General features: G+C 42.2%; 1 protein-coding gene across 1 annotated transcript in view; it reads right to left on the bottom strand.

Annotated features, from left to right (window-relative positions):
- Nucleotides 1-27218, bottom strand: part of dhx57 (DEAH (Asp-Glu-Ala-Asp/His) box polypeptide 57) — a 96837-nt gene extending 69619 nt beyond the window's left edge. Inside the window, exons 1-9 of the mRNA XM_067989284.1 lie at nt 27159-27218; nt 25380-25507; nt 22039-22397; nt 20843-20995; nt 16110-16310; nt 9659-10461; nt 8761-8945; nt 6733-6854; nt 5234-5429 (exon numbers count right to left, since the gene is read on the bottom strand). Coding sequence (XP_067845385.1) covers nt 5234-5429; nt 6733-6854; nt 8761-8945; nt 9659-10461; nt 16110-16310; nt 20843-20995; nt 22039-22385 — 2007 coding nt within the window. The 5' untranslated portion in view covers nt 22386-22397; nt 25380-25507; nt 27159-27218. The remainder of the gene's footprint in view (nt 1-5233; nt 5430-6732; nt 6855-8760; nt 8946-9658; nt 10462-16109; nt 16311-20842; nt 20996-22038; nt 22398-25379; nt 25508-27158) is intronic.
- Nucleotides 27219-27257: the final 39 nt, after the last annotated feature.

Genomic DNA, 27257 nt, shown 5'->3' with positions numbered 1-27257 from the left:
TGTGCCACGTGGGAACTCCAGGATACTTCTCATGTCCTGGACTACCACATGTGCAGGAAGTGTCATCAGCTGGATGAGCTCGAGCTCTGGGTTTCGGAGCTTGAGCAGCAGCTAGCGTCATTGCAGTGTATCTGCGAGGCTGAGAGCTACGTGGATAGTACGTTTCATTAGGTGGTCACCCTGCAGCTTAAGAGAGTGCAGGCAGAGAGGGACTGGGTGACCACCAGACAGACAAGTAGGACCAAGCGCGTAGTACAGGAGTCTCCTGAGTACATCTCACTCTAACTGGTATGGTGAGGGAGAGGGTTCCTCTGGGGAATACAGCCAGAGCCAAGTCCATGGCACTACGGGTGGCTCAGCTGTATTGTGGGGGGGGGGGGGGGAGCAGAAAGGTCAGGAGAGCAATAGTGATAGGGGATTCAATAATTAGGGGAACAGACAGGCGTTAGTGTGGCTGCAGACGTGATTCCAGAATGGTATGTTGCCTCCCTGAGTGGCTGCAGAACATTCTGAGGGGGGAGGGTGAACAGCCAGAGGTCACGGTCCATATCGATACATAGGCAGAAACGGGGATGTGGTCCTGCAGGCAGATTTGAGAGAGCTAGGAAAGAAATTAATAAGTAGGACCTTAAAAGGTAGTAATCTCCAGATTACTCCCAGTGCATCGCGCTAGTGAGTATAGAAATAGGAGGATAGAGCAATTAATGTGTGGCTGGAGAGAAGGTGCAGGAGGGATAGTAATAGTATAAAGGGAAAAGAGGGGGAGGAATTTTTGAAGTGTGTTCAGGAGAACTTCCTTGACCAGTACGTTTCTTGCCCAACAAGGAAGGAGGCATTGCTGGATCTGGTTCTGGGAAATGAGGTGGAGCAAGTGTCAGTGGGAGAACATTTAGGGAACAGTGATCATAGTATCATAAGATTTAGATTAGCTATGGAAAAGGACAAGGAGCAATCTAGAGCAAAAATACTCAATTGTGTTTAACTAACTTGATATAGTTTTTTCATGAGGTAACAGAGAGGGTCGATGAAGGCAATGCAGTTGATGTGGTATATATGGGCTTCCAAAAGGCGTTTAATAAAGTGCCACATAATAGGCTTGTCATCAAAGTTGAAGCCCATGGAATAAAAAGGGGCAGTGGCAGCATTGATATGAAATTGGCTAAGCGACAGGAAACAGAATAGTGGTGAACGGTTGTTTTTCTAATTGCAGGGAGGTATACAGTGGTGTTTCTTAGGGGTTGGTACTAGGACCACTGCTTTTCTTGATATATATTAATGACTTGGACTTGGGTGTGCAGGGTACAATTTCAAAATGTGCAGATGGCACAAAACTTGGAAGTGTAGTGAACAGTGAGGAGGATAGTGATAGACTTCAAGAGGATATAGACAGGCTGGTGAAATGGGCGGACACATGGCAAATGAAAGTTATTGCAGAAAAATGCGAAGTGATACATTTTGGTAGGAAGAACGAGGAGAGGCAATATAAACTAATGTAAGGAATCTTACAACACCAGGTTATAGTCCAACAATTTTATTTTAAAATCACAAGCTTTCGGAGATTATCCCCTTCGTCAGGTGAGTGAGTGAATAGGAGGTTCTCAAATCGCATATCTTATATTAGGCTGGGACACCATCACACCAATCAAAAGGTGTCGTTGGTGTTCAGACAGGTTAGCCACGGAAAACAGTAGGTCCCAGTATGCTGAATACACATTGTGTCAAATTACACAGACAGAGAGAAAGAGACCCAAAAGGCAGAGAGAGAGAAAATATTAAAAACATAACTTTTTTTCCCCCTTGCTGGTGGGGTTACGTGTAGCGTGACATGAACCCAAGATCGTCCAAGGGCTGAGGTGCCCGTCTTTGATGGAGATTTGTGTGTCCAAGAAAGAAACCGATTCTGAGGAGTAGTCCATAGCGAGTTTGATGGTGGGATGGAACTTGTTGATGTTATCGTGTAGTCTCTTCAGTGATTCTTCGCCGTGGGTCCATAAGAAGAAAATATCGTCGATGTATCTGGTGTATAGCGTTGGTTGGAGGTCCTGTGCAGCGAAGAAATCGTGCTCGAACTTGTGCATGAAAATGTTGGCGTATTGGGGTGCGAATTTGGTCCCCATGGCTGTTCCGTGTGTTTGGGTAAAGAACTGGTTATCGAAGGTGAAGACATTGTAATCCAGGATGAAGCGGATGAGTTGTAGGATGGCGTCTGAAGATTGGCTGTTGTTGGTGTTGAGTACGGAGGCTGTTGCAGCAATGCAGTCATCGTGGGGGATACTGGTGTAGAGTGCCGAGACGTCCATCGTGGTGAGAAGTGTTCTTGGTTCAACTGGTCCGTGGGTGCTGAGTTTTTGTAGAAAGTCTGTAGTGTCGCGACAGAAGCTGGGGGTTCCCTGTACGATGGGTTTCAGGATGCCCTCGACGTATCCAGAGAGGTTCTAACACAGGGTTCCGTTGCCTGATACGATAGGACGTCTGGGTGTGTTGGCTTTGTGTATCTTTGGGAGGCAGTAGAAGTCTCCCACGCGGGGAGTACATGGGATGAGAGCGCGTAGGATGCTTTGAAGGTCTGGATCGAAGGTCTTGATCAGTTTGTTGAGCTGGTGGGTGTGTTCTTTGGTCGGATCTGCGGGTAACTGTCTGTAGTGTTCCTGGTTGTCCAGTTGTCGGTATGCTTCTTTGCAATAGTCCGTTCTGTTCTGTATGACAATGGCTCCTCCTTTGTCCGCTGGTTTGATGACGATGTTGCGGTTGGTCTTGAGCGCGTTGATGGCGTTGCGTTGTGCTCGGGTGACATTCTGGACCGTCTTGTGAGTGCGGCTGATGAATCTGGCATTGACGCATCTCCTGACAGCTTGAGCATACATGTCAAGCTTAGGGCAGCGATCCTCCGGAGGAGTCCAGTTTGACTCTTTCTTCTTCGGTTGCTGTACCGCGGATCCCTCTGTCTGCTGTTCCGGATCGTTGATTGTCTCATTGGGTTCGCTGCTGAAATCTTGGGATTTGTGGAAGAATTCCCGGAGTCTCATTCTCCTGATGAATTCCTCTGTGTCTGCCGCGAGACCGATGGGGTCCATCGAGACACACGACAACGCAAAATCGTCGAGCAGAAATTGATAGCCAAGTTCCGCACCCATGAGGACGGCCTCAACCAGGATCTTGGGTTCATGTCACGCTACACGTAACCCCACCAGCAAGGGGAAAAAAAAGTTATCTGTTTTTAATATTTTCTCTCTCTCTCTCTCTGCCTTTTGGGTCTCTTTCTCTCTGTCTGTGTAATTTGACACAATGTGTATTCAGCATACTGGGACCTACTGTTTTCCGTGGCTAACCTGTCTGAACACCAACGACACCTTTTGATTGGTGTGATGGTGTCCCAGCCTAATATAAGATATGCGATTTGAGAACCTCTTATTCACTCACTCACCTGACGAAGGGGATAATCTCCGAAAGCTTGTGATTTTAAAATAAAATTGTTGGACTATAACCTGGTGTTGTAAGATTCCTTACATTTGTCCACCCCAGTCCATCACCGGCATCTCCACATCATGACTAATATAAACTAAAGGATACAATTCTATAAGGGATACAGGAACAGAGAGATCTGGGGGTATATGTACACAAATCGTTGAAGGTGGTAGGTTGAGAAAGTGGCTGAAAAAGCATACGGGATCCTGGGCTTTATAAATAGAGGCATGGAGTTCAAAAGCAAGGAAGTTACGTTGAACCTTTATAAAACACTGGTTCGGCCACAACTGGAATATTGTGTTCAGTTCTGGGCACCGCACTTTCGGAAGGATGTGAAGGCGTTAGAGAGGGTGCAGAAGAGATTTACTAGAATGGTTCAGAGGATGAAGGACTTCAGTTATGTGGACAGACTGGAGGAGCTGGGGTTGTTCTCCTTAGAGCAGAGATGGTTGAGAGGAGGTTTGATAGACGTATTCAAAATCATGAAGGGTCTAGTCAGAATAGGTAGAGAGAAACTGTTCCCAATGGCAGAAGGGTCAAGAACCAGAGGACATAGATTTAAGGTGATTGGCAAAAGAACCAAAGGCAACATGAGGAAAAACTTTTTTACACAGCGAGTGGTTAAGATCTGGAATGCACTGCCTGAGGAGGCAGTGGAGGCAAATTCAATCATGGCTTTCAAATGGGAATTAGATAAGTACTTGAAGGGAAAAAATTTCCCGGGCTACGGAGAAAGGGCGGGGGGAGTAGGACTAGCTGGATTGCTCTTGCAGAGAGCCGTCATGGACTCAATAGGCCAAATGGCCTCCTTCCATGCTGTAACCATTCTATGATTCTATTCTGTATATACCTTTAATGCAGGAATATTAATTTGTTCAAATAATGTATCCATACTTCACACTAAAAATGCAGCCTGGCTTGGTAGCTCTCCAGCTGAGTCCTGGGCAACCATCTAGAAGATCCAAGTATTTCCTTATGTTGGACTGGAAAAATACGCTTGTGAACACAGATATTTTTCCAGTCCACCACATATATTAATTTTTTTTTCACCATCAAGTGCAAAGCAAGATAAAACACTAAGAGGATCAGGAATAAATTTCTACAGCACAAACTTGAAACAGTCAACATTACAAGAAAGAAATGGCAGTTGTACAAATACTGGAATCATTATCGAAGTCACGACAAATTCATCGTCTAACTCCCCTCCTCCCAAGCGTACGAGTCGGAGAGGAGCACAGAAATATCAGGTGGAGGTTGTCTGAAGACACGTGGAAGGGAGCACTTCATTGAAAAGGGGAAGAGAAAGACCAGGCAGATGAGACAGCAACAGAGGCGCTTGGTAGAATGCAAGGAAATGGGGAGTGTCAGCTAAAATCAGACAGATCACTGGGGTGCCCAAGTTTGAAATTAAGCCAAAAGTGAAACTCGCCTGAATTGACTGTGAACGTTTGACCAGCTCCCAGTTGGGTGATGATTACACGGAGTGTTGTGTAATCATGGGAGTACTTCTAGGAAGTGGAGGTTTGTGCGCTAGACAAACTGGCCAGAAGGCGAGTGTCTCCTGTTTGTCAGAGAGCAGCAGTGCCAGGTCTAGAAAAGATCATGACCCACAATGCCACCTGGCCAAAGAAAAACATGAATGTATTTAAACTGCACACCACACATTAAGAGCTAACAGATATTCTTCATCCTATCTTCAAACAAGAAAATTCCACAAACACAAGGGATGGTATTGAAAATGTTACTTATTTGGTAAGTATATACTGACCTTCACACTTTCAAGTCTAATCTGATATCCTACACTTCCTCCTAGCCTCTCGATCCGCTCTTTGGCTACACGCTCAGCTACAGAGATGGCAGAGATCCTTCGAGGCTGAGTACAGATGATATTTGCAACTGCCCCCGGAGGACCATTGAGAGTGTCATCCAGGATAAACTGAGGAATCTGAGTCGTCTTTCCACACCTGAGGGATTTTGAAACAAAAAAATGACTTCTTTTCATATCTGTCAAACTTACCAAGGCTGTGCACTAAATGCAAATAAATCCCCTCTCCTTTATACCTGAACAACTGAGTAAAGGTTTAAGAAAATGGGAACCTTTAATCCACTGCTTGAAGGAATATCTCAGGATAAAATCTTCTAACTTTATATGTATTTGTGGGAAAATAACCCCCCACCAATAAGCAAAAAATGTTTTTTGAATAATTCTTCAATACATTAACAGTGGCTGATATTTCGATGCTCAACCTCAGCTCCAAACACACCCCGTTGCTTCACTGAAAAGCAGTGAAGGGAATTAGTAGCTGAGGCTGAATCCAGAAACGAAATAAATGCTTGACACAGATGTTTTGCTAAAAACACTTGGTGATGACACCATTATCTGATCTATTCTGAAGTACTCCTTTGAAGCTGCATTGGCCCACAGCTGCATGCAGTAAATATTTCCCCTGACATCTAGTTAGGAATCAACAAGGCTTACTTACTAAAAATTGCCATCGTCTGTTATTAAGTTTTTTTTAAAATTTGTTCTTTGGATATGGGCGTCGCTAACAAGGCCAGCATTTATTGCCTATTCCCAGTTGCCCTTGAGAAGGCGGTGATGAGCCGCCTTCTTGAACCGCTGCAGTCCATGAGGTGAAGGTGCGCCCACAGTGCTTTTAAGTAGGGGGTTCCAGGATTTTGACCCAGTGACGATGACGGAATGGCGATATATGTCCAAGTCAGGATGGTGTGTGACTTGGAGGTAATGGTGTTCCCATGCACCTGCTGCCCTTGTCCTTGTCCTTTTAGGTGGGAGAGATCATGGGTTAGGGAGGTGCTGTCGAAGAAACCTTGGTGAGTTGCTGCAGTGCATCCTGTGGACAGTACACACTGCAGCCATGGTGCGCCGGTGGTGCAGGAAGTGGATGGGCTGCCGATCGAGTGGACTGCCTTGTCTTGGATGGTGTCAAGCTTCTTGAGTGTTGTTGTCACTGTACCTATCCAGGCGAGTGAAGAGTATTCCATCATACAATGGAAGATTCAAGGTATATTCAAGTTTTTCCAGTGGAGCTCAATTTAATTTGCATGCTTTTATGTGGTCAAATTAAGGACTTCCAGGTTTTAATCTGCTATAGCTAATGGACAGTATTGCTATTCCTACAATGTCCATACTTGCTCAGCATATTCTGGTGGTTCAATTACTCAAATGTTCAAATGATTAAACATGCTAATTTGCCAGCACTAGAACTTTCTATCAACTCCAATATCCACTTCTCCTAAACTTACCCTGTCATACCACTCACTACCAACACCTGGGCCTTGTTCAGCAAATCCAAGATTGTGTCTCTTTCTTGAAACGCTGGGAGTTTTTTCCTCTCCTGCAACATTGATTGGTAGCGCCTGGAAGACTGAAATAACAACATCTTTCAGAGAAAAGATAAGTGAATTTGACATAAGGAGGACAAGCATCTGACTCAGGTAACATATCTTAAAGATAATACATCGAAGTTACAATATATAAACAGGCCATTCGGTCCAACCAGTCTGTGTCGGTGTTTACCCTCCAAGCGAGCAAACAGCTCTAAATCACATTTACCTGTCTTGTTCCCATATCCCTTCAACCGCTTTGCCTTCATCCAATCAAATCCTGAATGTTAACATAGTTTCTGCCTCAACCACTAGCCCTGGAAGTGAATTCCACAGCCTCACAACTCTCTGAAGACGTTTCTCCTGCACTCTGTTCTAAATCTCTCATATTTAATCTTGTGTTTATGGCCCCTCATTCTTGACCCTATAACTACTGGAAACAGTCTACTTAAATCTACCCTGTCCCCATCCTTTCATAACTTTAAACACTTCTATCATATCGCCCCGTAATCTGCGTTGTTATCTATTCCTATCTTTTCAGTTGTAGCCAGAGAACCTCCTGCAATGACTTCTTTTCCCGCTCCTGCATTGTTACCTTTGTAGTCCTCCAAGGATCTATACTTGGCACCCTCTTATTTCTCATCTACACGCTGCCCCTTGGAGACATCATCTGAAAACACAGTATCAGGTTCCACCTATATGCTGATAACACCCAGCTCCACCTCACCATCACCTCTCTTGACCCCTCCACTGCCTCTGATTTGTCACACTGCTTGTCCAACATCTAGTATTGGATGAGCAGAAATTTCCTCCAATTAAATATTGGGAAGACCAAACCCATTGTCTTCAGTCCCTGCTACAAATTCCGTTCCCTAGCCTTCAACTCCATCCCTCTCAGGCCAAACCAGACGGTTTGCAACTGTGGCGTCCTATTTGACCCTTAGCTGAACTTCCAACCCCATATCCTCTTCATCTCCAAGACTGCCTACTTCCATCGCCCGTCTCCATCCCTGCCTCAGCTCATCTGCTGCTGAAATCCTCATCCATGCCTTTGTTACCTCTAGACTTGACTATTCGAATGCTCTCCTGACTGGCCTCCCACCTTGCACCCTCCATAAATTTGAACTCATCCAAAACTCTGCTGCCTGTATCCCAATGCACCGTCTCGTTCACCCATCATCCCTGTGCTCACTGACCTACAGTGGCTCCCGGTCTGGCAATGACTCGATTTTAAAATTCTCATCCTTGTTTTCAAATCCCTCCATGGTCTCGCCGCTCCCTATCTCTGTAACCTTCTCCAGCCCGACAACCCTGAGAGATCTCTGCACGCCACCAATTCTGCCTCTTGCGCATCCCTGATTTCCATTGCTCCACCATTGGCGGCTGTGCCTTCAGCTGCCTTGGCCCCAAGCTCTGGAATTCCCTCCCTAAACCTCTCCCACCTCCTTTAAGACTCTCCTTAAAACCTACCTCTTTGAGCAAGCTTTTAGTCACCTGTCCTAATGTGGCACGGTGTCAAATTTAGTTTGATATTGCTCCTGTGAAGTGCCTTGGGACAATTTACTACGTTAAAGGCACTATATAAATGCAAGTTGTTGTTGTTCTAATGAAAAAAGACCCAATTTTTCCATGTCTTTCTTTGTATTTCCTCATGCCATGATATCAGACACCTTAACTTTGAATTGTAGAGCTGCTCATCACTCTATTATCAATTTAATTTTAAAAAGTCAAGTCTCACAACAGAATATTCCATCCAACTGGTATCCTGTGCTTCTAAAGGACAGATCTTTGCTGAACAGAAAGCACTCTTAGCAACAAAATTCACGGTACAAAAGTTCAGTGCTTAACTCTTATGGAAAAAAAATACAAAACATGACACGATTAACCATCATATACCATTCACACTGCCCCCCCCCTTGAATAAAATTGGAGCATGTATGAAGTTACCCATTTGGTTTGAAATTGTTTACAAAGTTTTTGGTTTTCCCTATATACGTTCTCCACATTCCGGTCGTACTTCTTCATCTGCCTCTTTTTCAGATGTACACAGCGCTCAGTTTCCATAACCAAGGCCTCAGACTCTTCCTCCTGCATGTCGTCATCTTCCTCCCCAGCATCCTCTTTCACTGCAACTACAACACATCAACCATGTTTGCTATGAAATGAAAGACAACGGTTGATATACAATGAAAACCATACAAAAACCAAGTCCCAGCCCTGACTCAGTGGGTAGCACTCTCGCCTGAGTCAGAAGGTTGTGGGTTCAAGTCCCACTCGAGAGACCTGAGCACCTAATCTAGGCTGACACTCCCAGTTCTGTATCGAGGGAGTGCTGCACTGTATAGGGCTGTCTTTCGGATGAGATGTTAAACCGAGGCCCCGTCTGCCATAAAACAGTGGATGTAAAAGATCACATGGCAGTATTCAAAGACGACTAGAGGAGGTCTCCGTGGTGACCTAGCCAATATTTGTCCCTCAACCAACATCACTAAAATAGATGATCAGGTCATTTATTTCATTGCTGTTTCTGGGAGCTTGCAAATTGGTTGCCATATTTCCTATGTTGTAAGAGTGACTACACTTCAAAAGTACTTCACTGGCTGTAAACCTCAGCTCCCTGCTAAAATCAGGAATTTTCCCATTTATTATTTTTAATGTTTCAACTAAGTCTATGTTCACTGCAGTAAGTACCAAGCTATTCCATGGGTTAACTCCTCCAAGACTCAAGTAGTTACTCCTTAAAACTCAGACTTAGCTAGCGCTTTTTTTAGCTCTGCAGCAAAAACCTTTCAGGTTGCAAAGAGTACTGCCACAAATCTCAAGGACTGCAGGTTTACCATAGTACCTGCTATCTGCTGAACAAGCGGATAGTTGCAAGGCGTTTCCCGAGAGTGTTCACCGTTAGTTTGTTCAGTCGAGACAGAGAGCAGAACAGGAGGCAAGCTGTATTTATGGGTGGTTTCAAGGAGTAGTTCACTCATTTTCGCTTCATCCTCCAAGCACATGATCAAAGTGTGGACCACTGGTTCATTTGTTTCTGCTGCTAATAAGGCCTCTCCATAGAGATGTTCGGCTAGATGCAAACAGCAAGCTTGAGGCAGACTGTCATTGGTAGAAGAAATGGCTAAAAGTGGGGCCTGGTATGGATATTTATTATCAGGTGGAAAACGGATCTCAAGTGTGTACAGGAGTGCATTGATGTCACAACGCAAGTGACTGTCCTCTTTCCTTTCTTCCTTTGAAGGAAGCTCATGTCTGAACCTACATCTTGACCCAAAGTGGCAACTGCCCTTGAGGTAATGTTGACAAATGCCTTTCAAAGTCGTCGCTGTCAAGTCTTTAGTCTCACACCATCTCGATTTATTAAACTTCTGTGTCAGAAATTCGAGCGTCAGTTCAATGCTCCAGACCCGGTTTTGAATCCTTTCGGAGAATTTGCCCTCATATATGGAGTTGAGAGCGAGTGCTTCTTCTTGCCTCCGCTCCACACACTCCTCCATGCTGGTGTTACAAGACTTGGGAGAGGCCTTGATCCCATCTCTGAACTTTTCCATGAAGCACTGCAGCAACAGATGTTCCAAAGATGATCCTACGTCCCCGTCAAATGTATTGAGTGCCGATATGCAACGCTCTGCATGAAAACCATACCTGAAGTAGAAATAGGTACATTATTTTTGCATACCATCATGATTCACTGACTGAGTTCATTACAATATATAAAATCATAAAATCCATCTATATACTAAAATGTCTTGTCAACGCTCTCCATCCAATCTCCCACCTTGCACCCTCCATAACCCTGAGCTCATCCAAAACTCTGCTGCCCGTATCCTAACTCACACCAAGTCCCATTCATCTATCACCCCTGTGCTCGCTGACATACATTGGCTTTGGGTCCGGGAATGCCTCGATTTTAAAATTCTCATCGTGTTCAAATCCCTCCATGGCCTCGCCCCTCCCTATCATTGTAACCTCCTCCAGCCCGACAACCCTCCTAGATCTCTGCTCCTCCAATTCTGGCCTATTGCTCATCGACAATTTTCATCGCTCCACGATTGGCGGCCGTGCCTTCAGCTGCCTAGGCCTCAAGTTCTGGAATTCCCTCCCTAACCCTCTGTGCATCTCTACTTCTCTCTCCTCCTTTAAGACGCTCCTTAAAACCCTTCCTTTTTGACCAAGCTTTTGGTCACCTGTTCTAATATCTCCTTATGTGCCTCGGTGTCAAGTTTTGTTTGATAACGCTCCGTGAAGCGCCTTGGGATGTTTTACTACATTAAAGGCACTATACAAATGCAAGTTGTTGTTGTAGTACCATTCTGATCATTGTGTCAAGTTTCTTCTTTCTCCATTTTTAGCGGTGTGAATTCTGTATTTTTCTGCTTTCTTTCTAATTGGTTATTTTCTGCTTTGGTTACGTTACTTTGAAACTTTCATTAAATGAATGATGGCACAAAAAAAAAATGGGCATTTTAATACGCAATCTCAACATGTATTGCTAACCAGCTGTAACAATGTACACACTACTCCGTATGTGCGTCCGATATTCGTACCAACTTTCAGAAGTTTTCAGTTGCCGTATCAATGCAGAACAGCAAAACGACAAAGCCAATAGAATATGGAACTATATAGCCAAAACAGTAGAGGAGAAATCAGAAGAAGTAGTGATAAAATATTATAGCGTTCTGGTCAAACCACACCTTGAATACTGTATCCAAATCTGGTCATCGAACCACAAGCAACAACAGCAGCTTGCATTTATATAGCGCCTTTAAACGTCCCAAGGTGCTTCACAGGAGTGTAACCAGGCAAGAATTGACACTAAGCAACAAGTACAACCTACTAAAAAGGTAAATTTAGGATTGATAAGGAAATTCTTCTTCACACAAAGAGTGATCAATTTATGGAATAGACCTCCAGATGGAGTAGTAGAGATGAAAATCCTGTATTCATTTAAGAAGCAACTAGATACTACAATGGGGAACTTCAGGACCTTTCTGGATGGATGAATTAAAATGGGCCAACTGGCCTTCCTTATTAGTAATTATCTAGTGATCACTATCTCCACTTGACATATTTTGGCTATCCATTTCCCAACATACTGAATTTAAAGTCCTCATCTTCAAATCCCTCCATGGCCTTACCCCACCCTATTTCTGCTACCTCTTCCAGCCTTACATCCCCTCCCAGGTCCTTGGACTCCAGACTTTTTGTGCAATTTCCCCCTTTGCTTTATTATTCACAGTAGAGCCAATTCTCTCTCCATCTTTAAAAACGTTCTCCAGATCCATCTCTTTGGTCAAGCTTTCAGTCACTCTCCTAAATCTCCCACCACAGTTTAGCATCTGTTCCTTTATCCATTCTATCTACGTTTTCCTTCCCTCATCTTCTGTAAAGCACACGGACATTTCTCAGTTAAAAGTGATACATAAAAGTAAGATGTAAAGCAATGTTGAAAGGGCAAATGCATTAAATACCATTCATTTAATGAAAGTTTTAGAATGAATTAAAAAACGTTAAAAAAATTAATGACACTGTACAACATTAACTATGGGTATATGCAATAGATATCCCTCTCTAGTGCAATTGGAGGAACAGATTATGGGTTTTGTACCTAGTAAGATGTGATGGTAAACAGCCAGGGCAATTCAGCTAAAACTATTTATATAACAGCAGTTAACCTTAAGCCTACCTCCAAATGAACCCAGAACTATTTACAGCTTCTGCAAACCTGTTGTAGGTTCAAAACTTGTACCATTTAAAAAAAACACATTTCTGACACATGTACCTACTGACAAACAATGGGATCAGAAGAGGGCAGGAAAAGTGCATGGTAAACTTTGCACATGGACTCACACTTCCATTCTTTTCAATGGATGAGGTACACACCAGTGTAAGCCACCACTTCTACTTCACACAAAAGGCAAAACACATGGTGTGCATGCATTTCTTATTGTACTCCCCATTTAAAAATAAACAGGATGTGTTCTAAATGAGTACAGTGTACAGCATTTTGGGATTTGGCCAAACTAGGGGGAAGGCACTGCCTATGAGCTGGCCTCAGTCCCAAAACATTGTGTAGTGCACTAATCAATCTAGTTTGACACCTCTACCAGGAAGGGAATAACTGTTTGATACCCGAGCAAAACAGGATAAGTTATCAGTAAGAATCAGATAAAAGCATAGATTTGCATCTTGTTGTTCTCTTAATAGGGGAGTTAGTTTGCACGTTGGAGTTGAACTAACTTAATTTTAATTGGGGTAAGTATGAAGCATGAAGTAGAGGCGGGTAACATATGAGGAAGAGAACTGTTCTCCTCCTCTGTAGCCAAAGAAATAACTGAGTTATCAGTAAATCCACTATCCAGATACTAGGAGGATAAACTATCAGTGTCCTTATTTATTGAATGTACATTATTCACCTGCATCATAATATGGTCATCCAAATGAACCCATTCTATTATAAGATGTGCAGTAGGTCTCAGGACATATGGTAAACTATAATATGAAAAAAAGTTAGCAGCCAAAGTTTGGGAATCTTAGAACAGAGACAGCTGAGAGCGATGCCCATTATTTGTTTGCATCCAGTGTTGTTTGTGTCTCACCTTTCTCATCCACTAACCTTCATCACTATGAATGTCCTGCTGGGAGGGCAAGGAAGAAGAAATTGAGCAATGGTACCCCAAACCCCAACACTCTCTTCCAATCCTCCTTGGATATGGGAGCAGTGACAGAGGATTGGAGGATTGCAAATGTTACATCCCTGTTCAAAAAAGGGGAGAGGGATAAAACCGGCAACTACAGGTCAGTCAGCCTAACGTCGGTGGTGGGGAAACTTGAGGCAATAATCAGAGACAAAATTAACTGTCACTTGGAAAAATATAGGTTAATAAATGACAACCAGCACGGATTTGTTAAAGGCAAATTGTGTTTGACTAACTTGATTGAGTTCTTTGATGAAGTAACGGAGGGTTGATGAAGGTATTGCGGTTGATGTTGTGTATATGGACTTTCAAAAGGCAATTGATAAAGTATCACGTAAAAACTTGTTAGCAAAACTGAAGCCCAATTAAATGGGCAGTGACAGTGTGGATACAAAATTGGCCAAGGGACAGAAAGCAGAGTAGTGGCGAACGGTTGTTTTTCAGACTGGAGGGAAGTATACAGTGATGTCTCCCAGGGGTCGGTATTAGGACCACTGCTCTTTTTGATATATATTAACGACCTGAACTTGGGTACACAGGGCATAATTTCAAAGTTTGAAGATGACACAAAACTCAGAAATGCAGTAAACAGTGAGGAGGATAATAACAGACTTCAGGCGGACATAAACAGATTGGCAAAATGGGCAGACAGGTAGGCAGATGAAATTTAACGCGGGGAAGTGTAAAGTGCTGGATTTTGGTAGGAAGAATGAGGAGAGGCAGTATAAACAAAATGGTACAATTTTAAAGGGGGTGCAGGAATAGAGACACCCGGGGGTTTACGCACACAAATCTTTGACGGTGGCAGGACAAGTTGAAAAGGCTGTTAAAAAAGCATAAGGGATCCTTGGCTTTGTAAACAGATGCATAGAGTAAAGAAAGACAGACTTGCTTTTATATAGCGCCTTTCACGACCTCAGGATGTCCCGAAGCGCTTTACAGCCAGTAAAGTACTTTTTTTTGCAGTGTAGTCACTGTTGTAACGTAGGAAACACAGCAGCCAATTTGCACACAGCAAGCTCTCAAAAACAGCAATGTGATAACGACCAAATGATCTGTGTTTTTTTTTTAAAGTGGCGTTGGTTGAGGGGTAAATGTTGGCCAGGACACCGGGGAGAATTCCCCTGCTCTTCTTCAAAATAGTGCCATGGGATCCTTTATGTCTACCAGAGTGGGCAGACAAGGCGTCGGTTTTAACGTCTCATCCGAAAGAGAGCATCTCCAACAGTGCAGCACTCCCTCAGTATGGCACTGGCATATCAGCCTGGAATTTGTACTCAAGTCCCTGGAGTAGGACTTGAACCCACAACCTTCTGAATCAGGGGCGAGAGTGCTACCCACTGAATACAAAAGCAAGGAAGTTATGCTAAACCTTTATAAAACACTGGTTAGGCCCCAGCTGGAGTATTGTGGCCAATTCAAGGCACCACACTTTAGGAAGAATGTCAATGCTTTGGAGAGGGTGCAGAGGAGATTTACTAGAATGGAACCAGGAATGAAAGACTTCAGTTACGTGGAGAGACTAGAGAAACCGGGGTTGTTCTCCTTAATGCAGAGAGGTTAAGGGGAGATTTAATAGAGGTGTTCAAAATCATGAAGGGATTTGATAGAGTAAATAAGGAGAAATTGTTTCCAGTGGCAGGAGGATCGGTAGCCAGAGGACACAGACTTAAGATAATTGGCAAAAGAACCAGAGGTGAGATGAGATGAGGAAACATTTTTTTTAATGCAGTGAGTTGTTATGATCTGGAATGCACTGCCTGAAAAGGTGGTGGAATCAGATTCAATAGTAACTTTCAAAAGGGAATTGGATAAATACTTGAAGGGGAAAAATTTGCAGGGCTATGGGAACAGAGCAGGGGAGTGGGACTAATTGGATAACTCTTTCAAAGAGCCAGCACAGGCCTTCTTCTGTGATGGATCAGTCTATGTTTCTACGAGTAGGAGGTGTGCAACTGACCATAGTGTACACTGATTAATCTGAACTCCCATCGGTTTCAAAACCCAATACAATGACACATTTTCCACCCGGTAGTGGTCCAGCTGAAGCTAATCAAATAGCTTTAAGTGAGATTTCAGTCTGAGTACAAAGACTCAACCCAACTTGGGAAGATGCTTTTTTTTTTGTTCTTGTACATTTGTTTTTCTTGAGCACTGTATCTTGCTGCAATTCTTCACAACACAAAGATTGCTGAGCAAGATATGCCTTGTAAAGATTACAACGGTAATAGTTGTATTAGCAAAATAACTAATTCTGTTCCCTCAAGTACGTCTCAACAGCATAGAATGGATTAAAATTCAGAACAAATATGATTAACAATTCAAGCATTTGGCACCTGTAGCTGCAAATGCACAAAGGCACTCATCTTTTACATAGAATTTACAGCACAGAATCAGGCCATTCAGCCCAACAGATCTAGGCACTGTTTATGTTCCACACTGAGCCTCCTCCCACTCTTGTACTTGTCTATCTTCCCTTTAAATGCATCTGTGCTATTCGCCTCAACCACTCCAAGTGGCAGCGAGTTCCACATTCTCATCGCTAATCTACTGCTTCAAAATGCTTGGATTCAACAAAAATCTATACAAACAAACCTAGTCAGCTTCCGAACAGCAAATGGAGACACCCCGGACTGCTCAAAATTGCTTTGTTGCTCGACAGGAGGATACACTAGGGCAATATCTTCAGCCACCGTCAAACCCTCCTCCTTTGTGGACCAGTACTGATCTTCATCTCTGTAATCCAGGTCATCATATTCTTCCTTCAGATCACATTCCTCTTCAGAATCCTCATTTCTACAGAACAAAGGGGAAGGGGGAAAATGAACAGGGAACAAAAATTTAAATACAACAAAAAATAATTTAACTTAGCGGCCAAAGTACACCAGTAAGATCAACTTAGATGTGTCAATGGTCAAGTTTTACATAGAAGTTACAGCACAGAAACAGACCATTCAGCCCAACTAGTATGTGCCAGTGTTTATGTATCATACAAGCCTCCTCCCACCCTACTTCATCTAAACCTATCAGCATACCCTTCTATTCCTTTCTGCCTCATGTACTTATCTAGCTTCCCCTTAAATGCAAGTTTATTTAACCTTCTGAGAGGCTGAAGGCATTTTATAGAAACATAGAAAATAGGAGCAAGAGTAGGCCATTCGGCCCTTCAGGCCTGCTCCGCCATTCAAAATGATCACGGCTAATCGTCTAACTCAGTACCCTGTTACCGCTTTTTCCCCATATCCCTTGATCCCTTTAGCATTAATATATCTATCTCCTTCTTGAATATATTTAATGACTTGGCCTCCACTGCCTTCTGTGGTAGAGAATTCCACAGGTTCACCACTCTCTGAGTGAAGAAATTTCTCATCATCTCGGTTCTAAATGGCATTCCCCGTATCCTGAGACTGTGACCCCTGGTTATGGATTCCCCAGCCATCAGGAACATCCTCCCTGCATCTAGTCTGTCTAGATCCTGTTAGAATTTTATACGTTTCGATGAGATCACCTCTCATTCTTCTAAACTCGAGTGAATATAGGCCTAGTCGACCCAATCTCTCCCAATACGTCAGTCCTGCCATCACAGGAATCAGTCTGGTAAACCTTCGTTGCACTCCCTCCATGGCAAGGACATCCTTCCTCAGATAAGAAGACCAAAACTGCACACAATACTCCAGATGTGATCTCACCAAGGCCCTGTACAACTGCAGTAAGACATCCCTGTTCCTGTACTCAAATCCTCTTGCAATGAAGGCCAACATACCATTCGCCCTCCTAACTGTTTGCTGCACCTGAATGCTCGCTTTCAGTGACTGGTGTACAAGGACACCCAGGTCTCGTTGCACCTCTCCTTTTCCCAATCTATCACCATTCAGATAATAATCTGCCTTTCTGTTTTTACAACCAAAGTGGATAACCTCACATTTATCCACATTATACTGCATCTGCCATGTTCTTGCCCACTCACCCAACTTGTCTAAATCACATTGCCTCTTTGCATCCTCCTCACAGCTCACATTCCACCCCAGCTTTGTTTCGTCTGCAAACTTGGAAATGTTACATTTAGTTCCCTCATCCAAATCATTGATATATATTGTGAATAGTTGGGGCCCAAGCACTGATCCCTGCGGTACCCCACTAGTCACTGCCTGCCACCCGGAAGAAGACCCGTTTATTCCTCCTCTCTGTTTCCTGTCTGTCAACCAATTCTCAATCCATGCCAGTATATTCCCCCCAATCCCACGTGCTTTAATTTTGCACACTAACCTTTTGTGTGGGACCTTCTGGAAATCCAAGTACACCACATCCACTGGTTCTCCCCTATCTATTCTAGTTACCACCTCAAAAAACTCCAGTAGATTTGTTAAGCATGATTTCCCTTTCATAAACTCATGCTGACTTTGTCCAATCCCGTTAATTTGCCTTCCAAGTGTTCTGTTATCACATCCTTTATAATAGACTCTAGCATTTTCCCCAGTACTGATGTTAGGCTAACTGGTCTGTAATTCTGTTTTTTTCTCTCCCTCTTTTTAAAATAGTGGGGTTACATTTGCCACCCTCCAATCTGTAGGAACTGTTCCAGAGTCTATAGAATTTTGGAATTTTGAATTGTTGTAATTCCTGCACACGTTCTTTAAATATTAGCCATTGCCTATTCACCGTCATCCCTTTTAGTAAAGTTCCCCAATCTATCCTAGCCAACTCACACCTCATACTTTTGTAATTTCCTTTATTTAGATTCAGTGAGATTTTGTGAGTAATATTTTATAGCACTTTTATGAAGAAATATCAGCAGAAATAAAAATCAAATTTTTATAGGTAAATCATCGCAAAGCAACTTCAGCTCAGTTTTGTGAACTCTAAAAGCTTTGAAAATGCCAATTTTGTCAGTTGGAAACTCAAATTACTTGAAATAAAATATATTGAAGCAACCATAACTCAATAGGCCAGTCTCAATTATAGAGATGGTCTTTGAAAAAAGCCAGATTACTGTACAATCACACACTTCACACAAGCAAATGTGGACAATACAAGTATAAGCAGCAGTGATGGGCATTCTTTTACTGTTCCAAACCATTGGAGCACCGCAGAGTGAGTGAATGTGCGCATGTACGTGACTGTGCGTATGCAAGAAATATATATTTCCTGTCTGCTCTAATAATTTCTCTCGTTGGAAGCAGTTTCCAAGACAAGTGCAGGTGCTAGTTTGCATTAACTCGTGTGCAATGCTGAATATAAGAAGTTTTTTTTTCTTTCATTACGGAAATGTCTTTCTAAATGGCATAACCTTATCTCGAATCACGACAGGCACGCAAGATTTCCTGAAATTGAAAAATAAAGTTTCACTCTATTTGAAGGGAAATAGGTTTGCAATATTACATTAAAAGAAATGCATTGTATGCACCAAAACAACAAATACACTGGGGACATAATGGTAAATGGGAAAAGGAGGTATTTATGCAGCTGCAAAAATAAATCCTGGGATGTACTGTAGCAATAATAGTTGACAAAAAAAATACATTGAACTTTGCTTCATGTTCATACTCTTCAACCATGATGAAAACAATCACATCATACTTACCATGCACACAATATACTAAGACTCTTTTACTGAAATTGCTTTCCTGCCAACAATGCATAAAGTACATACAATAGTACTTCTATAGTTAAGGATTCTCATTCTTGTGTTCAAATCCCTCCAAGGCCTTGCCCCTCCCTAGCTCTGTAATCTCCTCCAGCCTCTACAACCCTCTGAGAACTAGTGTTCCACCAATTCTAGCCTCTTGTGCATTCCCCACTTCCTTCGCTCCACCATTGGCAGCAGTGCCTTCAGCTGTCTAGGCCCTTAGCTCTGAAATTCCCTCCCTAAACCCCTCTGTCTCGCTACCTCTTTTAAGAAGCTCCTTAAAGCCTACCTCTTTGACCAACACCTGTCCTAATATCTCCTTATGTGGCTCAGTGTCAAATTTTGTTTGATTACGCTCCTGTGAAGTGCCTTGGGACATTTTACTACATTAAAGGCGCTACATAAATACAAGTTGTTATTATAGAAGTAAAGCACTGACAACGATGTTGTTGTTGAAAGTGATATTATGTATTTGTGTTACCCTGTATTATGCTGCAAAATAGTTTTAATGCACAGTTATGGCCATGTCACCTGTGACGTTGTCTTGTAATTATAGCTACCTGTATTCTCTTCTCTCCTTCTGTATTGCCTGTTTTGACACTTCAACAGTTTGTTCTAATGATAATTATATGATTTTTACAAGTTAGTTTTATGCACAATATGAAGCCAAAACTGGGTTCCTTTCAGTGCCAGACTTGACAGGTAGTACAGCTCAGCTACTGGTGTTCAACAGAGGTGGTAGCTTAGGATAAGCAGATACTGATAAAACACAGTCAAGCAAGTGCCCTCACTTCCATAGATTGACATGCATGCTAATACCTTCACAAGTTTTTAAAAAAAAGAACTCAGAACCCGGGCTTAACAGGGCTTGTACGTGTTTTAAAGACAATTAAAACATTTTTCATACATTGTATATATAAAGTGAGATACCCTTCTATAATCCCTTTACAAAACCCCTGTAGTAAATAGAAAGTAAAATTAAACATGTGGCTGAGAATTATTTTAGATTCTAAACATGACTTCCTGAAACTGAAAAATCTAAGTTTCACTATATTTGAAGGGAAATAAGTTTGCAATATTACATTAGAAGAAATGTATTGTATGTACTCAAACAACAAGCACACTGGGGACATAATGGTAAATGGAGAGGTATTTTCCCAGCAGCACAAACATTTGAGACACTTCTGTATTATATTTTTTACATGACTGCATATATAAATGGTAAATGTGTTTTAGACATAACAAGTTAAGATAGAAGCTGTCTCTCTGAAGTAAACTTCAAAATGGAGGCTGAAGCTTAGCTATCAGCAAGATACAGGTGAGTTCTTTGGTCTGTAGAGTAACTAGGATTTATATATAAGCTATGTCCTAGGTGCCTATCATTTTGCACGTAGCAAAGCATAACAGATACGAGAGGCCTGGATGAGGTGTGAACACCTGTTTGTCAAGGGATCCTATGCACAGGATGCTCTCGCTTTTCTGAACTTGATTGACTGACAGACAGCTCTTCATCTCGATGCTATTGGTGTGGGATAGATACTGTAGACTTTTCTCAATCTCTTAAATTCAGTTCAACTTCTGCAACCGACAGCCCACAAACAAATTACAATATTCAAAAGGGACATACTTCCAGTTTTCATTCTGCAAGCGGAATGAAAACAGAAAGGTCGAGCGGGAGAAAAAACACACGTAAGGAGCTTACTCTACTGCAGCCTCCTTTTCTTGAATTTGCAGCTCTCGGAGAAGTTGCTTAACTTTCTTCTGGTTTTCAGTGGTCATGTGTATAGTCTGCAAAGGTACTTGGTGTTCAGATTTGGATTTTAATCTGCCTCCCCTTTGGCTATCATAGTTTGACCTGCAGAAGGAGAAATGACCAAAATGTCAACAGAAGCATTGCAGCAGCATTTAGCTTTCCCATCATTGGCATCCATCAAAAATCTATGCAGTACCAGAAATATTTTTTGTTCTTAAATAGATGAAATATGCAGATTCACTGTGTTCAAAGTAATGGATGACACTGGTTGGGAATGGAACAGGTTCCTCTTTGCACTGAGTGACAATGTGACATCAATCACATCAGTTGACGTTCAAGATACAGTATCAGTTTACTACATCTAACAGTACTGCAGGAATGGCATAGGGCAACAGAAACACAGGTGGGTTGAAATTGGTCTTTACTAGTAGCACAAAACAGGTTCACAGGGAATAGGCAGCCCGTTTTACACCACGCTCCATTTTTTTTCCATTGAAGTAATTGGAAAAGAAAATCGGAGGCAGTGTAAAACAGGCTGCTGATTCACTATGAGTCCGTTTCACGCTAGTGGCACAGACCAAATTCACCCTCAGGGTTTTCTGTTGATTCAGTGGATAGCAAAGCACACCCAGATCGAGACCCCACATCTCATGTACCTGGCAAAGCAGTGAAAATGTTCCTTCGGTCTTTTTATCTGTAGTGAGAAAACATTTATTCACACCCCCCCTCCCCCCATGTACAAAACAATTTATGCCCATTATGCAATTATGTTTACATTATTAAACACTTCACTTGTTTTAAAACTCCTCGTTTCTAAAAAAAAAGGTTGTTTTTTCCCCTGTTCATGGTCCCAAAGCACCATTTTGCAACAAACTGACCAGCCAGATGACTTGCTCACAGGCCACAGGCATCTTCAAATGCCACTTCCTTACCAACTACTGGAAGCAGCACAAGAATCAGTTGGGTTTCCCCTTTCACCTTGTGGTGAATTATCCGACCTCTATGGAATGTTTCTTCTGCTAGACAGTGGAGAATCACAGTTCAAACATGTTCACCAAAAATTTATTTATGACTTAAGCAGAAAGGCTCAAATGATACAAGAGTAGCTGACGCATTAATCTTCGTTGGTCAAGTTCTGTGCTTACCTTTGTGGATTGGTCAGATTACTGAATAAGTTGAACTCTCCTCGCTCCTCCAACACTTCATCTGGGCATTTCCTACTTCCAGCTCCAGCTCCTGCTCCAGCTCTGCTTCCAGTTCCGGCTCTACCTCTTCTTTCGCTTCCAGCTCTACCTCTACTTCCGCTTCCAGCTCTACCTCTACCTCTACTCTGAGGCCTGCTCGTGAGAACTGGCCTTTGGGAGAAACTGAAATCATCCCCATCGTCCCATGCTTTGCCCGAGCCTTTCCTACTTCCTCCTCCTCCACCACCATGAGGCTTGCTGGACCTTCCTCCTCCTCGGTTTGGCCTCCCTCTTCTTCCAGAATTCATTTTCTGTGATCACTGTTCAAAAGATGAACCACTTGGTACATATTACAAATTTCAATTATTACCAAATAGTTAGCAATACAGGACATTTATAATACATAGCAGGGGAGTTCTCCCCAGTGTCCTGGCCAATATTTATCCTTCAATCAATATCACTAAAACAAAACAGATTATCTGTTCATTATCTCATTGCTGTTTGTAGGACTTTGCTGTGTGTAACTTGGCTGCTGCGTTTCCTACATTACAACAGTGACCATACTTCAAAAAGTACTTAATTGGCTGTAAAATGCTTGGGGTGGCCCACGGTCGTGAAAGGCACTATATAAATGCAAGATCTTTCTTTCTTTTATAGCAGTGCAGTGCTAGTGTAATGGGTGGAAAAGTGTGCAGCATGGGGAAAACCTAAAGAAAGGTCGAAATATCAGCTTGACTGAGAAGGTTTGGCTGCGACGTAAGGAAACAATTTTGTAGCCAGCTGGGGATCAATGATCCCAAAATACTTAACCGAGAGCTGCTATTCGGAGTTTCTCTGAGCAACTTAGACAAGGCAGAAAGGCTGATGTATTGCGAATCACTGATGACACATGCTATGGTTCTGACTGGCTTCTCTGAAAAGGATGAAAATGAAGGTGATTTTGAAAAGTGGAGAGTGGAAAATTCATGTGGAGAGGAAAGTGGGAACAAAAGTTACCTGGTTTTATTGGATGATTGGTTCAAATACACAGAACACAGGCTGACACTTCAATGTCGTACCGAGGGAGTGCTGCATTGTCAGAGGTGTCACCTTGTGAATGAGACTTTTAACCATCTGCCTGCTGTGGTGGTTCAGCTAGATGCAAAGGATTCCATGGTACTATTCAAACAGGAGCAGGGAGTTCTCCCAATGTCCCGGCCAACATTTCTCCCCTAACCAAAAACCACCAAAAACAGATTCACTGATCCTTCATCTCATTTACTTTTATGGGACCTTGTTGTACGCAAACAGGCTGTCATGTTTGCCTACATTGCAACAGTGAATGTACTTAATTAATTGTATGTGAAACATTCTAGACAAGACATATAAATGCAAGTTCTTTCTTTCTAAAAGTACATTTTTAAAAAATAGAATTTCTGCCCGATTTTCGTGTGTTGTTCCTTCCTTCTCCTATTATGTACTTAAACTCCATTCTCGAGGTTGATTCAACTTCCAATTTCCTTGCCCTCTTTTTCAGAAGCACCTTTAGCTTCTGCTACAGTCCACATCAACAGAGAACAGGATTGAAAGAGAAAGAAAAGAAAGTCTTGCATTTATATAGCACCTTTCATGACCTCAGGATGTCCCAAAGCTTTTTACATCCAATTTAGTACTTTTGAAGTATAGTCACTGTTGTAACGTAGGAAACGAGGTGGCCAATTTGCGCCCAGCAAGGTCCCACAAACAGCAACCTGATAATGACCAAATCATCTGTTTTTATTGATGTTGGTTGAGGGATAAATATTTTCCAGGACGCACCTGCTCTTCTTCAAAATAGTGCCATGGGATTTTTTAAGTCCACCTGAGGGGGCTGGCAGGGCCTTGATTTAACACCTCATCCGAAAGACAGCACCTCTAACAGTGCAGCACTCCCTTAGTACTGCACTGGAACGTCAGCCTAGATTCTGCGCTCAAGTTTCTGGAGTGGGACTTGTACCCACAACCTTCTTTACACATTAGTATTCAAACCAATTTTATAAAAGATCTTCAAGAAGTCATCACAAATATAAAACCTTTTTCATTGCAAGTACCCAGCAGTAAAAGGACAGAAGAATAGTGTTATAATACATGTGCTTTTCCCATTAAAAAATAATTTCCAACTGGAGAATGGAATCAGACTAGTGATTCATGCAGAGAAAAACATCAGCGCAGACTTAATGGGGTAAAATGGGTAGTGATATAAATGCAAGTTGTTGTTAGTTAGGTTTTTTACCTTAAAGATTATACAGAAGAATGGTTCATAGAATATGACTGTTTCTGAAGATCACAATGGCAGTTATGTATTTGCATGACTGTTCAGTCTACATTATAGTGCTTTGCAGAAATTTAGTAACACTCTTAGTAAGCAAAGAAAGTTAAAAACAGTGAATGTCCAAAGGGACCCAGGGGTTCAGGTACATAGATCATTGAAGTGTCATGAACAGGTGCAGAAAATAATCAATAAGGCTAATGGAATGCTGGCCTTTATATCTAGAGGACTGGAGTACAAGGGGGCAGAAGTTATGCTGCAGCTATACAAAACCCTGGTTAGACCGCACCTGGAGTACTGTGAGCAGTTCTGGGCAACGCACCTTCGGAAGGACATATTGGCCTTGGAGGGAGTGCAGCGTAGGTTTACTAGAATGATATCCGGACTTCAAGGGTTAAGTTACGAGGACAGATTACACAAATTGGGGTTGTATTCTCTGGAGTTTCGAAGGTTAAGGGGTGATCTGATCAAAGTTTCTAAGATATTAAGGGGAACGGATAGGGTGGATAGTGAGAAACGATTTCCGCTGGTTGGGGATTCTAGATGTAGGGGGCACAGTCTAAAAGTTAGAGCCAGACCTTTCAAGAGAGAGATTAAAAAACATTTCTACCACCCTTTGTGTGTAGAAGTTTGGAACTCTCTTCCGCAAATGGCAATTGATACGAGCTGAATTGCTAAATTTAAATCTGAGATAGATAGTTTTTTGGCAATCAAAGGTATTAAGGGATATGGGCCAAAGGCAGGCACATGGAGTTAGATCACAGATCAGCCATGATCTTATCAAGTGGCGGAGCAGGCACGAGGGGCTGAATGGCCTACTCCTGTTCTTATGTTCCTAAAATGCTCAGTCACAAACATACTTTCACCATCTCTCTCGCTTTAAACACCTACATCATGCCAATGACAGAAGAGTCAGAAAAACTGTTCCTTCAATGTAGCAAAGTGCCTTCTCTCCACCTGTCCGAACTTTTTATGGTGATGAATGTAGCAGAATAAAAATAAATATTTCACTCACAATCAACTTGTGGGTTTTGCAAGACAGGTCATGAGTAGATTATTTCATTATTCCATGTTCCGTGGTTGTTCAAACTGTGCAAGGTGCTTTATTTTTCTAAATCTGCGACTTACTCTGTTGGGGTAGGTCTGAAGACAAAGGAAACATAATTAGTAATATCAACCACCACATTGAAAATAGAAACCTGATATTTTTGCAACTGTTTACAAATTCAACCTTCACATAAAACATCACACTTTTAAGATGTTACATTAATAACATTTTTGTAAAGATTGTTGCTAAATGTCTTGCTGTGTACTGTCAACTCCTCTTAATTCAAAATAACTTCATTTAAATGGTTTGATATTTTTAGCAGTAAACTCCCACTTTGCTGTTATTTATACTTCTTAATTCAAATTATTGGATAATTCAAATTTTAAGCAGGAACATAGAAATTTTCTAGACGATAAAAGACCAAGGTACATCTAGTTCGCCTTCTCCATCCTGGTAGTCGCATGATACAATGATAATGGAGTTGTTGACTAATCATAGCAATCAATCTCTTTCAATTAGTCTACAACAGACACAGACATGATACAATAAAACCCCGAGTGGTGGAGAGCTTTGGGAACCATAGGTCCAAAGTCACCTGTTCCTCCCAAGCATGCTACACTTACCACATCATGTCTCAAATTATTCATATACTATATCCCAAAATGTTATTTTCTGAAAGAAATCTATCAAACTTCCATATGAATGAATCAATACTATCTGCTTCCACCATCACCTTAGGAAGCCTATTCCATAAATTGATCCCACAGATTTGTTTTGAATTTACCCCCCTTCAAGTTCAGGCCGTCTCCTCTGGTTCTACCATTCTGGACAAGGTGGAAAAGCTTGTCATGGGCTACATTATCTAGTCCCTTCAGAATCCTGAAAACAGCAATCATATCAGCAAAAAAAAATGACTTTAAATGATCAGAAACAGACTGTATTTCCATGATTTTCTGTTTATTTACTTCAGATTTCCAGCATTTGCAGTTTATTTTTCTAATATTTGGAGCTATGTTTATCTTTAAGAGTGACTACTCTTTTGAACCCAAAATGAGAGTCTTTTGCAAGGTGGCAGTCAACATCAACGCAGGAACATCATTAACCTTATGGGGCTGACACCTGCCACTCTCACTATGGGGTCAGCCATGGCTCAGTCTTAGCACTCTAGGTCATGGGTTCAAGTCCTACTCCAGAGCCCTGAGCAAAAAAATCTAGGCTGACATTCCAGTACAGTACTGAGGGAGTGCTGCACTATCAGAGGAGCCATCTTTTGGATGAGATGTTAAACCAAAGCCCAGTCTGCCCTCTCAAATGGACATAAAAGATCCCACGACACTATTTCAAAGAAGAGCAGGTGATTTCTCCCTGGTGCCCTGGCCAACATTTAACCCTCAATATCCATAAAACAGATTATCTGGTTGTTATCACATTGCTTTTTCTAGGACCTTGCTGTTTGAAAACTGGTTGACACATTTCCTACATTACAACAGTGACTACACTTCAAAAAGTACTTCATTAGCAGTAAAAGACTTTGAGACATTCTGAGGTCGCGAAAGACGCTATGTAAATGTAAGTTATTTTTCAGTTTCTATGGAGAGGGAGGGGGGGATCATATTAAGTCTACAGCCAGTCCACATAACATTAAAAGAGCGAACACCTAACGTGTTGAGGAACATGCAGCGCTTTCCCAACCGGTAACGTAGAGTAGAATCAACCTCTCCGCGCGTCCCCAGCTGCTTTTCTTACAGGTTTTTCCCTTTCATTGATATCCCACACAAAGCACGGATTAGCTTGTGGACGCCGACTGCCCCGGAAATGATTTTTTAAGTTCCGGATCAAGGGGGT

This window comes from Heptranchias perlo, chromosome 8, assembly GCF_035084215.1.
Source record: "Heptranchias perlo isolate sHepPer1 chromosome 8, sHepPer1.hap1, whole genome shotgun sequence".
NCBI classification, from domain to species: Eukaryota; Metazoa; Chordata; class Chondrichthyes; order Hexanchiformes; family Hexanchidae; genus Heptranchias; species Heptranchias perlo.
Note: the sequence above shows the minus strand (reverse complement) of the source record. Positions and strands in the feature narration are given on the sequence as shown.